The sequence below is a fragment of the Polistes canadensis genome, unplaced genomic scaffold (genome assembly GCF_001313835.1).
Source record: "Polistes canadensis isolate GaletaPanama2010 unplaced genomic scaffold, ASM131383v1 scaffold_164, whole genome shotgun sequence".
Lineage (NCBI taxonomy): Eukaryota > Metazoa > Arthropoda > Insecta > Hymenoptera > Vespidae > Polistes > Polistes canadensis.
The window spans coordinates 135,640-152,734 of record NW_014569711.1 but is presented as its reverse complement, the minus strand read 5'-3'; the positions used below and the strand labels follow the sequence as shown (position 1 = coordinate 152,734).

General features: G+C 34.3%; 2 protein-coding genes across 15 annotated transcripts in view; both read left to right on the top strand.

Annotated features, from left to right (window-relative positions):
* Window positions 1-10,538, top strand: part of LOC106789105 — a 20,105-nt gene extending 9,567 nt beyond the window's left edge. For 3 of the 5 annotated variants that reach the window (XM_014752985.1, XM_014752984.1, XM_014752983.1), the window contains 3 exons: window positions 6,831-7,238; window positions 7,404-8,161; window positions 8,245-10,538. In XM_014752985.1, the coding sequence (XP_014608471.1) occupies window positions 6,831-7,238; window positions 7,404-8,161; window positions 8,245-9,868 (2,790 nt within the window). In that variant the 3' untranslated portion in view covers window positions 9,869-10,538. Of the gene's footprint in view, window positions 1-3,178; window positions 3,361-4,682; window positions 5,620-6,830; window positions 7,239-7,403; window positions 8,162-8,244 lie in introns of those variants that run through there. The other 2 variants (XM_014752986.1, XM_014752987.1) reach the window with 2 other exon arrangements.
* Window positions 10,539-11,059: 521 nt separating this feature from the next.
* Window positions 11,060-15,739, top strand: LOC106789108 (transcriptional adapter 2B). 10 transcript variants are annotated; one of them, XM_014752993.1, is made up of 10 exons: window positions 11,060-11,329; window positions 11,436-11,533; window positions 11,986-12,045; window positions 12,149-12,290; window positions 12,400-12,617; window positions 12,688-12,920; window positions 13,000-13,231; window positions 13,709-13,798; window positions 14,162-14,536; window positions 14,629-15,739. In XM_014752993.1, exons 1-10 carry the CDS (start codon window positions 11,323-11,325, stop codon window positions 14,731-14,733), a joined length of 1,560 nt encoding a protein of 519 aa, XP_014608479.1. In that variant the 5' UTR covers window positions 11,060-11,322; the 3' UTR covers window positions 14,734-15,739. The 10 variants fall into 10 exon arrangements, 9 of the variants coding, with proteins under 9 accessions (XP_014608479.1, XP_014608485.1, XP_014608480.1 ...); XM_014752994.1 differs by adding an exon at window positions 13,611-13,648 and having other exon boundaries at window positions 11,325-11,533; window positions 13,749-13,797; window positions 14,180-14,536; XM_014752995.1 differs by adding an exon at window positions 13,611-13,648 and having other exon boundaries at window positions 11,325-11,533; window positions 13,749-13,798; window positions 14,184-14,536.
* The last annotated feature ends 1,356 nt before the right edge of the window (window positions 15,740-17,095 follow it).

The window sequence follows — 17,095 nt, the reverse complement described above, 5'->3', positions numbered from 1 at the left end:
TCTCTCTCTCTCTCTCTCTCTCTCTCTCTCTCTCTCTCTCTCTGTATATATTTAGCTGCTATCTTTATTATCGATTAAAGTTTCTCTCGTTTATTCATTAAATGTTATTTTTCTTTTACGACGGATGGTACGCACACACAAATCCAAAGCGCTGCATACTTTCGTCGAGGATATTATATTATGCGAAATTGTCGCTAAGAAACTATAAGAGATTCAAGAAAGCGTAACACTCTAAGAAGTTGCTGGTTAACTCGGTAAATAAATCCTTTACGTAGTCAAATAGTTTTCACAAATTGTCACTATAGTTAGTTGGCAAAGGAAGTGGATGAGATTTGTTCAGCTCGAACAAATAATATTATAACGAGAGTTTCTCTCATATTTTCTAATATTTTTAATATTTCTTATAACACAAATCACATTAGTGTACCAATTTTAGCCTTTTAACAAAGATGTAACGATACGATTGTGTAAACACAGATAAAACCGAGTACTTATTGATTAATTCGAATAAATTTCTAAAGCATCGTTAAATTACCAAGATGAGAATAATCGTCTTTGCACATCTTTGCTTATCTTCTTCTTGACATTTCCACGAAGAAAAAGAGGGGGGTGGGAGAGAGCCAGAGAGAGAGAGAGAAAAAAAAATAAATTTAACATAAGCATCTCGATATTTTCATTGACCCAGTATCGCTAATATTTACGGTTGTATACGTAAACGGGACGAGAATCTTTGTCTTCTCTTTGATGCACGATCCACTATATGTAGAAAATGTTATTGTGCGTATACAAGATCCATCCATCCATCGGAATTTTATAAATAAATCCACCTACTGTCATTGATCATTACGCAAGAAATAAGATGTATATATGCAAGGGAATATTAAAAAAGTATGCTATAAAAAGTTTACTATACGCGTCGTTGAAACATTATTACGTCTAAAAAAAATTAAAACGATAATTTATATTGCTCGACATCACACACACAAATAAGCCCATTTCTTACAATAAGAACAATTCATTTCTAAGATAATAATACAAATATTGGTGTATACATAATTCAGTTGAAATTATTATATATGAATTATATATACTATCGACGTTAATAAAAAAGGATTTTAGTTAAATAAGACGTTAAAAAGAAGTCTGAATATTTTCACGAGTTTCAAAGTTATCTCTTCCTTGATAGATACATATATGCATAAATACATACATATGTAAGTTTAATAGAGTCTCATAGTTAAGCGTAATTCATTGTTTGTTTTATCGTGCTAACGTCGTATTCATTGCGGTTACGTATTTCCTTCCTTCAAAACCGATAGTTAGAACACGATCGTAGGTAACAATCAGCCGAGACAATTTTCAGTCACGTTGTAAGCCGTTATCAGGAAACTCTATCGATTATTCTTCTTTCTTCTCCCAACCGTTGGCCATATGTTACTGTGTACATACGTTTGTATGTACGATATCGTTTTATAAATACAATGGAGGATTAAAAAAAAAAAAAACGGATATTCTACGATTTAGTTCATTCGAGATCCTGTAGATCCTTGATCTACTCACAAACACTCGATCAAAATTATTCTTCAGATTAGATTTATAAATATATTACGAACGATAGAGAAAAAATAAGATTAGAAGAAGATGGTATGCAATTTTGGAGAGAGGGAAAAAAAAGAGAGAATTTAAACGAGAAAGAAAGAGAGAGAGAGAGAGAGAGAGAGAAAGTAAAAGAGAACTCTAACGTCAGCAACGAGCAACTTTATCCTTATCGCATTGGAGACTAAGGAGATAAGGAAAGTGGTTGGTCAGACGAGAACGAACAGTACGATGTTTCTTTTCATAAATCGTGTTAGTCTCACCGTGTGCTCTTTAGTTGTTCGATAGTTATTTTACGTTTACTATCGAAGAACTATCAAAAGTGATTATAATGAAAATTTTTGATCTCCAATTGGCATAGGGAAAAGAACAAAATTGTATAATAACTGGAATCGCTGAATCATCGTGTTCTTGTTAATGTCATCGATCGAGTGATTCGCGTAAACGTAACGTATAACGCATATAATCGGTGATAAAAATAAAAATAAAAATAAAAAATAAAAAAAAAAAGGGATATATATATATATATATATATATATATACACGCGCTAAAGGTGTTATAACAAAATTACAAAGTGTAGATATACTATCATTTAGTGATAATCAATTTTCTCGCGGATCATGTAACAAGAGTCTTAATAACGACTCAATGAATACACCTACACGTAACGCACATGTATACGCGTATATAACCTGGATGATATCGACTAGAACTCGTTAATGATTCCACGAAGATACCTTAGAGATGTGTATTAGAAAAATGTACGTTCCATTGGACGTTATACCGCTACATCATCTTCCGTATCGTCGCCGTTACTAATTAATTCTAGCCAATTAACACCAGATAGCTTGGCAGGCTACTTGAACGTCTCCCCCGGAGTTCACTACGACCTTGCTCGTAAATTATTTAACTTTGTACGCGTTGCAACTGCGCGAGAGAAAAATAGGATCATCCTTTATTTTCGTGTTACTCCGATCGCAATAAAATTGTCGAATCTATTCGCTTCCTCAAATACATAAATTAGAACATATTTGCAAGTATATAGATATAATAGTATACGGTGAATCTAAACTTCTTCTCTACTACTATTCCTTTCTCTTTTCTATTTCATTTTTCGTCTTTTTCTCCGTACACGAAATCACGTTTCCAAACGTATCTTCATATTATACTTGCTATACATTTTTTCTTATTTCCTTGACGTAAACGATAACAAGCACCACACCGGGCAAGCGGGATGAGTTAAGATTAGAGAATATTGGAAGCGTAAAGTTTATCGACGATCCATGAAACTATCGAACCCGTCGATCTTATTACCCTTGAGAGATCGTGCAGCACGAATTGGCCATGGAACAACTACAACGGTCAACAACAACCATTGGCGGCTCGATACTATTTCATTTATTAATCAAAGATCCAAACTAATCGAAAAGAAAAAATGATACGACGGTGCGTACGCGTAACGTACGATTTTTCGACGTTTTCATTTGATTTCTTATCGATTTTATTACGTGTTTTAAAAAAAAAGAAAAAAAGAAAAAGGGGGTCAAAGTTGAAAATAACAGAGAAAAGCATCAAAAATTTTTCTGTACTCTAGATAACAATTGAATTTGAAAGAAATATCTTATACGAAAAGTTGAACTCTATTTATGTGAAGTGTTTGTGATAAGTTTAAAAGGATAAAAAAAAAGGAAATCAAAATTGTATCAAGGATGTCGTGCAGAAAGAAAATCGATTCGAAGCTTTGGCTCGATTACACGCAGGCGGTAAGCTTACCTTCCCCTTCTTTTTACTCTATTCTCTCTCTCTCTCTCTCTCTCTCTCTCTCTCTCTCTTTTTCTTTCTTTCTCTTTTTCATGTTTTCTCTAGTATTGTTCACCAACTAGCTATTCGTGCATCGTGATAACGGTTATCGACTACAAATTCCATATTAAGAGACTGGAATCTTACAAGTAACGAGTTTCTAAGGTAACGGAGTTAATAAATCGATTTGACGTTATCGTGGAAAGAGAAAGAGAGAGAGAGAGAGAGAGAGAGAGAGAGAGAGAGAGAAAACGATCGAATAGTTTCACGAGTGATGTTAAGATTCATTGTGTGTTAGTTAACAATGATAGGATAATTATCTATAAATAAATCCAACGAGCATTATACGATGTGAAACTGTGAGAATATACAAATAAACGGGATAATAAACTAGCAATTAAAATATCTTCGTATTCGATTAGTTGTTTTCATATAAACTATAGACAACAAATTAGCATAATCTATTATGAAATAATTAAAAGTATAACTTTTTGATGATCGTTCGTTCCTTGATCGTTCCTTCGTGATTTTTATATAAAGAATATTGCGGTGTCTAAAGGAGTGTTAGGTTTCCCCATAAAAGAGTATGCATGCATTTAATGTGTAGACAGTATAACAAGGAAGCTGATCACACACAAAGCATATTAGGTGTAGTAAATAAACCGGATGGACGATATGCGTTGTTCATAACGATTACCATGAACAACGATGGTGTAATTCAAATACACCGAGGACATTTATATAAAGAAAAACAAATTTGCATTAGGAACAATTGTTACGATACTACCTAAGATTTATTCGTTTTTTGTTAGACGAAGTTGAACGTGCAACATCCTTTTCGAAAGAAAGAAAGAAAGAAAGAAAGAAAGAAGACGACACAACGACGACGACGAGTGTATCGTAAAAAGTATGCCAGGCCAAGTCAGGCCAAACTATACCACCTAACAGAACCGTACAGCGGTCAAACAAAAATGGCCTATATTACGTAGCGCGAGAACTTTCTTGTCCACTCGATCAAGTCTCTTTTCTATTTTATTAAAAATTCCTTTTTTACTTTCACAGATAATAAAATGGCGATTAGACGAAGTCATTGAACCTAACATTTGAAATCAGTATTATTAACAATCTGTATTGATCATAATTGAAACGCACGTTAGGTAGACATCGAAAGAATAACAAAAGTGGGGAAAAAGAAAAGAGAAAATGTAAATTCAATTAAAAATAGGGTTGGGGGAGAGGGTTGGGGGGTTGAGGGGGGGGGTTAGATAGCGTGAATGCAAGCCATTTCTATTCGCTACTGTAAGTTAGCTCGGTTGGCCTCGCCTAACCGCGCGTGCAGTCAGTCGTCTCACCTCTCAGTTGGCCTTTATCGGGACTCACCGCGTCCCTCGAATCCCCTCTTTTTCCAACATTTACCTGTCTCTCCCACCCTGGAGTGGGATATGTCCCACTCTTACTCTTTCTTGAGCGAGTCGACTGGTCGCGCGAGTATAGAGTAGTATAGTTCCTCCACAGGATTCGTGCGATTCCGTTGCTTCTCGTTCCTCTTCTTCCCTCTCTTTCGCCATTTGGATGGACTCGCGTGCGCGCCTGCGCCAGGGACAAAGAATATGTCAGCAACAGCAGCAACAGCATCAGCAACATCAAGAGCATCAACAACGGTGTTCCAGGCGAGACTTTGGAAGAAGAAATAAAAACGAAACTAGAGACAGAGATAAAGATAATTCGAGAACTAGATAAATATTATTAGTTCTAAGTGCGTTACGTGCGAGACAAAATATAAAAGAAAAAGAATTCGTTCGTCTGGTTCTCTCTCTCTCTCTCTCTCTCTCTCTCTCTTTTTAACATTCAAAGAATTCTCGAGGAAGTTCGGCTCTCTTCGAGGACATTCGTGTTTCGTTGGGTAAACTGACCGGCGTCCTATCTTTCATATACACATACACGCGCGCGCGCACGCACACACGCATACATATAGCCAGGTTTTATTAGTGCTCGAGGCCGAAGGAGACGAGTCCGCGCGACGAATGTGCCGAGGACGAGTACCGAGGACGAGTGCCGACGGCAGAATGTCGTGTCGCTTCGAAATCGGATGAAATTCGATCGATGCGCGCGACAGGCTCGCATTATTTTCATCGATCTATTTTCAAATTTGATTTACAATCGAAGGAAGCAAAAATTGTGCGAGATCGTATTCTTTTCCTTCGAAACTTGAAGACATCAAGGTGAACATACAAAAATGTGTTTCTTTTCTTATAATAATATATTGTATATATCTCTCTTCTGTTCACGGTGAATTTTCTCCTGAAAAACAACATTCTTTTGAATCAATGGAAAAAAAAAAAGGAGGGCAAATATTCCAATAATATTCGAATGCGAGTTCATCTTTCTCTCTCTCTCTCTCTCTCTCTTTTGCTAAAGATTTATTCATCTCGTTAGTTAAGATTCAAACAACGATTAATTTATCGAGCATTAATTACATTGATTTTATCGGCAAACGAATCGCTTGGAATGTCAATTATAATAACGTTGACTCGGTGTAATACTTTCAATGCATTATCGGTTTAACACAATATGACGCATTTTTTACATCGTCCCTGATTTCCTCGAAAAATTGACCAATGGCCTTATAACGTTTATCGCGAATGACCCCGTTTCGTAAGTCATTGATTGCACCGGTGCACCGGTGTACCATCGCGAGATATTCCACGAAGACATTTTTTCTATATTATACTCTGATACAAAACGTCAGATTTATTTAGAATTCGATCATTATATCAAAATCATAGTTAACCATCGATAACTATTTCAATCCTTTCCTTTACATCTAACAAATATGTGCTTTTCATTCAGAAAAAAACGAACAGCTGTGCACTTTCGCTGAAAGAAAAGTGGATCGAACACGATGAATCTAGTTAGTACCGTTAGATTGCATCAAATATTGTTTGTAAATATATATAGGAGTTTAATGCATATGTAGAGATATATAATATGTGTGCATAAATAAATTGTAATTAAAACTCAAAGAGTCGTAAGTTTCGTGGATCGCTTCCTGCCACGTAAGCGTTTGCCCGGATTCCATAGCAGGAAAGTTCAATTCTCGTGATTACTCGTTTGTGTTCAAGCGTGTGACACAAATGTTACTTCTCACACGTTCCGATCTATTCCCTGTTATACACGAGTATACAGTTGTTCTATCTTTCCTGATAGCTCGTCGAAGACCTAGTGATTTCAAATCGATAATATAATTTGTACGAAACTCGATCGATCCAAGGATTTTGATAAAATTTTTCAAATTTTTACGCGTACACACACACACACATACACACACACACACAATATCTAGATCATTTAGAGATTAAATATACATATCTCTTTTTTTCAATAATCGCGAGGAAAATCAGATTTTGACGAAAAATATTTCAATATATTTCAGATGGAAACCGAAGTTCGAACCTTAAAAGAAGAGTTAGCTCATACTCAAGAAACTTTAAAAGCTGCGACGAAAAGATGTCGAGATTTGGTGAGAGAATTGGACAATCGTACAGCAAGTTACGAATCGGAAAGGACATTAAGGGATCAACAGTTATCACGGATTCTCCGTGCTCTATTGATCTTGGAAGCCCGATTAAAGCAAGAACAAAAGTCGATTAGACAGGTATTATGTGAAAAGGACAACGTTATTAGGAATCAACAGTTGGAGATCGCTAGGTTAAGACGTTACACCAAAAATTATATCAAATCCAAACGTGAGCAGATATTAGGAAGATCAACGGCGATTAAAGTCAACTTTGGTCCTAACGTTGATAAGAATTCTTCGTTGGAGAAGAATGAAAAACTCGAGGTAACGAGTTAAATAATTTTAATTATTATTATTTCTACAGGGTGGGCCGAAAAAAGTTTTCAATCAAATATTTTCGTTTTGTTAGTATTTATGACTTAGGAACTTTCGGACCACCCTGTATAAGAGTTTGATTTAGAAAAAATAATTCTGATTTGAAATGTTTAGAATGAAATCGATTCGAGACAAGACGACGATGATCTCAGTAAAGAGATCGAGAATCTCAAGTGTGAAATCATCACGAAGCTCGATTCTTCCGAGGTAATACCAGTCGCTTTGGAAAACTTGGATCGTAGGATCAAGAAGACTTACAGTTTTACGGGTAGCGACGTCTCCAAAACGAGTTTAACGAGTAGCGAAAATACCGATGCATCTATCGTTACTACCACAACAGAGGGTAGCCCTTCGTTGATCAGTACGGAAGGATTTTGCGAGGGGGAAAGTACGGATGTATCTCCAGGTTCGACTTTGAACAAGTCGAATAGGTGTACACCAACAACGGTAACGGATAGCGAAAATGAGACTACTATGATATTCGATGAAGATAAGAACGATTTGGATGATGATAAGGCAGAAGATGAGGATGACGAATATAACGAAAATATAAGTGACGATAACGAAGGAGAAATGTTGTTGATGGTCGGTGACGTTGCCTTTAATTCAACGAAGAAGAAAGCTTCAATGGGTAGATCGAAATCGGTAAAAAGTTCGATTAAGGACTCGTCGTTAGTGTGTACAAATATAATAAGAACGGAAAGCAAGGACGATGGTATGGATTGTAATTTTGTTTCGGAGGACGAAGAAAAGGAACAGGAACCGATATACGTTAATTCGTGCAATGAGAACAATATGAAAAATTTGGAACATTCGAATGGGATAGTCGTGCCCGAAACTTGTCAGGATTATACTAATAATAATAACGATACGTAAGTATAACGATGATATTTCATATTTCTATTCGTTTCACGTAATTTATAATCTAACGTTTTATTATATCTTTATCCTGTAGTTCGATCGAAGTCGAGACAACGGATGAACAGAATACAGAAGAGACCAGTGGGAATTGGTATAGCGATCCTGACGAAGATAAAAATAACGACGACGTTTTTAGGCATACTTCGTATCGGCCGAACAGTAATCATAATTCCGTCCTTGAATGTGTCAATCAAATTCTTTTGAGGGATATGGAAGACGAAGATCGCGTTCTTTCGGTACCGAGGAGATTTAAACACCGAGGTAGGACAGTGAGATTTCAACCAGCCAGATTGTCTGATATCGAGTCGGTTGGTTCGGAAATGGAAAGGAAAAATTCTGAAGAAGGATTGATGGAAAAGGAAACTCTCAGTGGTGATTTCAGTGATCAAAGATCGATGAACAATGCCAGTTTCGAGGCAACAACTTCCGAGGACGAATATGGCATGAGAATAGCTCATCCTGTTGATCCCAACGAAGTAGTGGGCTCTACCGTAGAATCTGTTCTCGTGGATGATTCTGAAGAGCCAAAAGTTATACCGATCGTAATCATAGAACCAAAGGTCGAGCCAGACGAAGCTACAACAAATCAAAATCTTGTCTCCTCGACGCAAAAGCCAAAAATACCGATTCAATCGGTGAGCCCACCTCTTAGAATGGAAAGAATCGAGGAGAAAACTTGTTTGCAGATGTCGACGAAACGTTTGACCATAGCTAAAAATCTTGACTACGAGGACATCGAGTCGTTACCAGAAGTTATGTTGCCAACGCCTAAAACTCCACCAGCGTTACCGCCTAAGCCACAATTTCGAAATAATACTTTGATATTGAAGAAAATACCGAGCCCGTCTTTTTTGATAGACGAAACTAGGAAAAAATTGTCAGAGGTCAGTTCCGCCGGACATGGGAAAAAGATATTTGCTCTTATCGGTTCGCCGATCGAATCTTCATCGATCACCAAGTCGTCTGTTAAAAATTTAAACTTTGACGAAGCGTCTACGAAAAATGTGGGAAACAACGAGGATGGTAATTTTTGGAAAAACAGATTCAACAACGTTAGATCGTCCTTTCAAGCTCGTCATTCCAACGAGAAGAATGTAGTCCATCGATCGCGTAAAATTCCAAGGGTTACGAACATAGTGCGACACTTTGAGGAATTTAAAATTGGCGGAGAAAATGAGGAACGATCTAAGGAACGTAGTAAACCGAAGGAGAGATACGTTCGTGCGGAATTCGGCCAAGAATTCGACATAAGGCAAAACTTTGAGGAATTTAACCTTGACGAATGCGATCTTTCGGATGATCCAAATCGGCCGGAAGCCGATGGATCCGAACGGCTCGGTAATAATCATCTCGTAGTTGCTGTTAGTCAAAATGAAACTAATAACTCGCTGACCAAAGACAATAATAATCATGTTACGACTGCTACCAGTAATCCGAATACTGGTTACGATAATTTCTTGGAGGCAACGGGTCTGAGCAACAAATCCATATTAACACCCTCGAGATTATTAAGCAATCATAAGAGTATGCTCAAGCCTAAAGACGTTAAATATAAGAATAAGATCAAAGCAACGGCAATTTTAGAAAAACACAATGCCTCAACATCTAACACGACAGCAACGACGCACGTAAGACATTGGACCGGTCCGTTCGTCTGATGATAAATTAAACGCTTTTATAAAAGCCATACTATTCACAACTAACATAAGACAAGAATATCTTAAATTATTCTAGATTTTTCAAATATCGATCCCGTTGCAAAGCTATTAAATATGCTTGCAGATTTGTTTGTGTATATGTGTGTATAACTAATATTCTCGATATGTTCCGTTCGTTGTTAAACGATTTTTAGAGATATTTAATGGATTATCTACTATTATTAAAATATACCCTATGGTATTCTGTATAATTGTAAACAAAAACTCTAGTTACTTTTATATTGTAATAGTTCAATTGAAAGAGAAGTATTTATATGTGTACGCTAAAACATCTCTTTTGTCTCCTTTTGTTTTTTCTATTTCTGCTAGCTTTAAGAACAATAATAATAATAATAATAATAATAATACTAAAAAAAGAGAACAATTTGTTTAAACTTGAACCAACCAAACTACGACTTGATAGCGTCATAAATATTGCACTTTTTCTTTTATCGACAGATTTTCTATAATATTCAATTCAAATATAAGTAATATCCGATGTTATCTCGGTGTCATTTCTAATTCCATATTTTGAAAAAATATAAACGCTATAGAGAGGATGAAATTTTCAAATCAATTTTCAACTTTATGTACACACAGGAGAAGTTAAATAAATGTTTAAATTACACTATAAATACTCTTGTTAAAAGAAATTAATAAATTGTTAGTCTATTACCTATGTCATCAATTAAAAATTAAAAAGATGGCGCCTGTTTGCATGCAACATGAAAAAAGATTGAATTATATATAAATATTACATTCAATTATCGTATTATAAGTGTTTGTTATTTACTTTAATTGTATATAATTTTATAAAATTGTTTTAAAGAGAGAGCGAGAGAGAGAGAGAGAGAGAGAAAGAGAGAATACACTGTCTTCGTACGTTCGTTAGTTGACTTGTCAAGGTATCGACAGGTGCGCCAACTATCGTTAAAGTTACCGTACTAATGGAATTCGAAAGTCTTTCATATAATTATTATATATAGACAATATATTATTTCCGTAATAGAAATAAATATGCTAAAGAATCAATATATTTTTAATTATTTCTATTACAAAAGAGATAATCGTAAAGATTTCTCTTACACGCTTGTTCATTCGATTGTTGGTAGCACTGGTTAAAGCAGCAGTAAAATTTGGATGGTAGGAAAGTAACACGCATGCGCATTTGCGTCTTAACGAAATAGTCGTAAACAACATTTTTTTTCAATCCAGAACCCTGAATAGTTTACGTATGGGAAAGTAACGGGGGGTTAATCGAGTTAGTGGATGACGTTTTTTTGTATTTTCGATGAATTTTGGAAAAAATATGATATTTTTCGGATACGAATGGTACCCATAATTCCTGCATTTATGGGTCGTTGGTATGCGGTGACGTCATCCGAATCGTTCTGGAAAAGCCCTGCAGGACAATAATGGCGGGTACGTATTTTGGGTCGAGCAAGAAGGGACGGCGCCATCCCTTTCGGGTTTTCTTCGCGTAAAAGTCTTACGAGTTCATTCTTTTATCGCATTATGTCGATTCTAGATTTGTTTGCAAAATACAACTGTACGTATTGTCAAGAGGATATTACAGGATTGCGTATAAAATGCGTCGAATGCCCAGATTTCGACCTATGTTTGCAGGTGAGTCGAACGGGAACGCCTGCTCCTTGTCACGTGCTCCTCTTCCTCCTTTCACCCCACCAACCACCCACTCAACCCTATCTACTCTTCTTATCACCTCTTTTCCCTCATACCCCTCATACTCGGCGCTCCTCTTCTATCATTTTCTTTCCTTGTCTTTCTCTTGTGCCGGATTTTGCGTCCTGAAGTTTGCATCGATTCTCACGAATATATTGAGATCAGCTGTTGATCAGCTACTTTTGTGTCGTCTGTAGCCATTTATTAAATGAGCCAAGTTTTTACTATGTCGGGTATACGTGTGTATGTATGCATGCATGCATCTGTAAATAGTTTTTTGCTTTATTTTTTTTTTTTTTCTTAATTTTTATTACTTTCTTAAGAAATTTAATATACTTATTTTTTTTTACGAGAGCAAATAAAAATATTCATGATTTATCATTTTTTTTCAACAGTGCTTCTCAGCTGGAGCTGAAATTGGCCAACACAAAAATGATCACTCCTATCAGTTTATGGTAAATATGCGTATTTGTTTTTATATGTTATTACAATTTTTTTTTTAATTTTTACAAAGATGCCATATTTTGATATTACATATAATATGTTCAATTTTTGTAGGATTCTGGTACTATTAGTATATTCAATGGACGAGGTAATTGGACTGCAAAAGAACAACTTAGACTTTTGGATGCCATTGAACAATTTGGCTTTGGTAATTGGGAAGATATCAGTAAACATATTGAAACTAGAAGTCCGGAAGGTAAATAAAAATTCATTGAAAGATTTATACTCATACTGTATACATATATATATATATACATATATAATGTAATATCTTAATATATATTTACTATTATATGAAATTGCAGAAGCGAAAGAAGAATACACTGCTAGGTATTTGGATGGCAACATCGGAAAGCATACATGGCCACCTACAGAAAGCTATACGCCAAATCTTACGGATCAAACTAAGTCAGATAATGGACCACTGTCGCCCGATCTCACATCTCGGTTACCTCCACTGGATATAACACCGGAGGAAGCTGCTCAACTGGGCTATATGCCTCAACGAGATGACTTTGAAAGAGTATGTTTATCCTATCGTTTAGCTTTTTAACCATTTAATATGTTGTTAATAATATTTTGAAATATTTCAGGACTATAACCACGAAGCGGAGTCTCTCGTTTCTTCGTTATTTTTAAATCCTGCAGAGGACGATGATCTTGACATAGCGCTTAAGCTAGCACAAGTCGATATGTACACTAATAATTTAAGAGAAAGAGCTAGAAGAAAACGCGTCGTACGAGATTATCAACTTGTGTCTTCTTTCTTTGCATCTTCTAGAAAAGATAGAGGAGGAGTAAAGAAACGAAGAACGAAGGAAGAGAGGTATGAATATTTATTAACTACTACTATGTTTTTCACAATATGTTATATATCTATTAAATATCCTTCTGTTCTTTTTCAGAGAATTTAGAGACAGAATGCGCACTTTTGCACAATTTTATACAGCACAGGAACACGAGCAGTTCCTAACAAATCTTGAAAGAGAAAGAGAGCTTCGGTTACGACTCTCTGAACTTTATCGTTATCGGGAGCATGGCATAGCAAGGCACGAAGAATGTGCTCATTTTGAACAAATAATAGCACAGGCTCAGGGACAAAACGATGCTGCAGAACACTGGACAGAAAAAAAATCTGTAAGTATTTGTTTACATTTATTAATAATTCTTTTTTTTTTCTTTCGTAATGGTAAAAATGATTAATACTCTTGCGTTACCATTTTTACCATTTTTTTCACATTAAAATATAATCGAACGAACATACACCATTAACACTTTCACGATCGCGATGACACGGTATTACGCGTCTTTTAGAAAACTAAATTTAATATTCAATGATTCTGATTATTTTTTGAGACATTTTATAATCCTCAATCGATACCGATTCGCGTATAAAAGGGATTTAATACAAATGTATATATTATCTCTATTAATATTATACGAATCTTCGGATAAGCAATTAATATTTCAGCTTTAGTTTCTTTTTGACACTCTTTGTTCATGCAAATCCATACAGAAGGAATGTAAAACAACGTTCAGAGCTTTAATTATACTGTATGTACTAGCTTTTTCTTCCTCTTAACTAATTCTATTGTTTGTGGTGCGTGTTGCCAGGAATTTGTTAACAGATTGTATCAGTTTACATTTCACTTAGGGCAGCAGTGGGCCGTCCACACCAATACATCGCCACACCTCAAAAAAAAGGTACGTTTATAGATGGACGCGAGTCTGGTGCAACCTTAAAGCGAATTTTACGCGACCTTACTTCGCACGATATTACGTTATCGTAATGACAATAAATGACAATATTACTGATCATGTAAGAGTTGTGAAGATGGAATGATGGACGGTGTTGACCAGAATCCAGTTTTACTGCAAAGTTTGAAGAATACTGATCTAGCTAATCAAGAGGAATGATCAGGATAATATTATTACTAATGGGATTATAGCTGATCGCGTGAAGTCCGCTTTGAGCTGAACATGTAAAACTGACATACATATACGTGTACATATATTTGTATTTGTACATTATATATATTGTATATATGTCAAACAAGCACGTTCTAGTTTACAGTCCTTCATTCTAGAGAAGAAGAAAAAAATTACTCTTCCACCGACCGAAAGTCCACTATAAAAGTAGACACAGCCAGCAGCAGCTCCACAATGAATCAAATCAATCCCAATCGGATGATGATTCCAACCAATCAGTGGGCGGAGCAGGATAGCAGCCAACATTCTACGAGTTCAAATTCTACAATAGAAAAAAATTGCAACTTAGGGTCATCTTCTTCAAAAATACTCTCGCATTTGGGAGAAACAGGAGAACGAGATATAGAATTGGAGGCATCGGCGCATCTTTTAACGAAACAAGAAAAATTATTATGTCTTCAATTAGACTTGAAGCCGATGCAATATTTAACGCAAAAAACATTGTTGTTACAAGTGAGTTAATTTTCTTTTTTCAATCTGGTAAAAGTACTTTTTGTATTTTCTTTTTTCTTTTTTTTTATTCTAGAATGTTTATATTGTTGCAGGAATATCTCAGCGGTAATAAAAAATCAGGGATTATACCTCAATCGGAACCAGAGAGTAAGATACTTCATTATTTGGTAGCTAATGGTTGGATCGCAGCCAATTGATCGATTATCGAGACAAAAGTTATGCTCATTTTCCAATTCTAAGTCATCCTTTATTTTACTAAGTCGTAGATATATAATGACAACATGAGTATAACTTAATTAATAAATAAGAATTAGATAGAAAAAGAGAGCATATAACAACAAATTTCTTTTTCTTCGACTACGTTTTTCTGAAACAATGTTATGTCTCAGTTATGTTATAAAGTTTATTGAAAATGATATTGCTGTTATCAAGAACGAAGAATATTATACTACTAGATAAATTATAAATGTAGTATCATTTTTATTTGATATCAATTCAGGTTGGGGTATGTATGTACATATGTAAATGCACGCACATATCGATATATGTGTATGTATATTTATCGAAACGAGTCTACCACTTTTAAATTCAAAAATGATCTAAAGAAAATATTTTATAATACTGCCTTCTTAGTCACTATATACTGTTCTATCAATTCTTCCATATAAAATCTTGTTGTTTCTTTTTTCATTTTTCTTTTTTAGATCATATTGTTGCACACGTGTAGAATATCATCGTTTATTTTATTTCAATATTATTTGTTACCATACTTGACAATAAGGAAAAAATAATTTGTGCGTCATATCTTTTTTAAATTATGTGGAACAACTGCAAGGACACCAAGTATCTGTGTAATTGTAATTTATGAAAGTATTGCTGTCGTGCTTGAAGATCTAAAATATATTCTATCACACGTTAAATTCATTCTTGCTTAACATTTTCAGCAAAAAAGAGTACGTAAAGCTGCAATATGAAACAAAAAAGAATAAAAAAGAAAAACAAAAAAATAGAACACTTTTTTCTTATTGCATTGATATGAGATTTGCCTATTGAAAGATTACATGTTATTAAATATGATATGTATATATAGATTTAGCTTTATAAAGTGGAGATACTTAACCTAGAGATACTGTGGAGATGATACGTAGCCTAGTTCGTCTAATATACGAATATTTTCTCTGTGTAAAATAATGAAAAGAAAAAACAAAAAAAAAAAAAAAAGAATGGTACAAATACGATAAGATCTTAACATTGTGGGAGAAATGTATAATAGTAAATAATTTATCTATCGCTAGTGTAGCATTTGTATATATTTATATATATATACATATATATATATATACTATTATATATGGAGGAAAACACATAGTACCTTTTTATTAATAGTAAATGTTGTTGCACAAAAAAAAAAGTATAGACTTTTCCAGAAGTTAAATGTAATTAAAGAGTTTTCCGATCTTATCACTCTAATTAAAATTTATCAAGATAAAAATGTCATATTTGTTCTCTCTGTTTAAAAAAAAAAAAAAGGGGGAAAAAAAAGAAATAAATCCAAAAATAATGTACTTTCTGTCAAATATAATTACGTAATTTCAAGAAATAAGTATTTCATTTTATGATTGATATACGTGTAAACATATTGAAAATGATTTTTGCATCATATTAATTAAATATAATTGGAATAAATTGTTGAAGCACTTAGCAGCATATTCTTGTATAAAGATTGCGATTGATCAGGTGTGAGCAACATGCTGTATAAATCTACAAATTACGACAGGTTTTGCTTTGCGTAAATATTTCCAATGTAATAATATTCACGATTATAAAATGATTTAATTTCATTTGAATGGACATATATAGCAGAAGTTTGTTTAGTTAATTAACCAATGTGACCGGGAGGATAAATTATGCGGATTAATAAAGGTCCTACTGTACATACATCTCGAACGCATGATCAGATTATTAAGACGTCGGATAAATGTGTGGATCGGTTAATCGAGATCTTACTGCATATACAGGGTAAGATAAAAGTCGCTTTCTTTAAAATAACTCCAAACAAACTATATATTTATTTTTGTATTTTTATATATTCATTTTCTGCATCTGTTTCGCATAAATTATTTATTCTCTTGTACAATAATAAAAAACAAAAATACCGTACTAAAAGCTATAATAAAATATTAACTGATAAATATCTGCTGTTCGTACAGCTGCAGTTGCATATCATTGTATGAAACAATTGCTATAATTAACGAATCTTTGGAGAAAGCTACTTTTATCTTACTGTATATCGTTATGTAGATACGAAGTGATATAGAAATTGATTATGTAAATATCATAATTACGATTGTACGTTAATTTTTATTTAACCAGGAAATTGACTTGTTAACGAGTTTAAAGAAAAATCGAACTATTCGACTATTAGTCTAATAGTTCGATTTTTCTTTAGTCTATATATATATAGACTAAAGAAGGAGAAAAAGTTCTAAATATTTTGTATGAAAGACGTAAACTTTACCTTCTTTTTTTTTAAGTAGTACACGATCAAAAGATTCTACG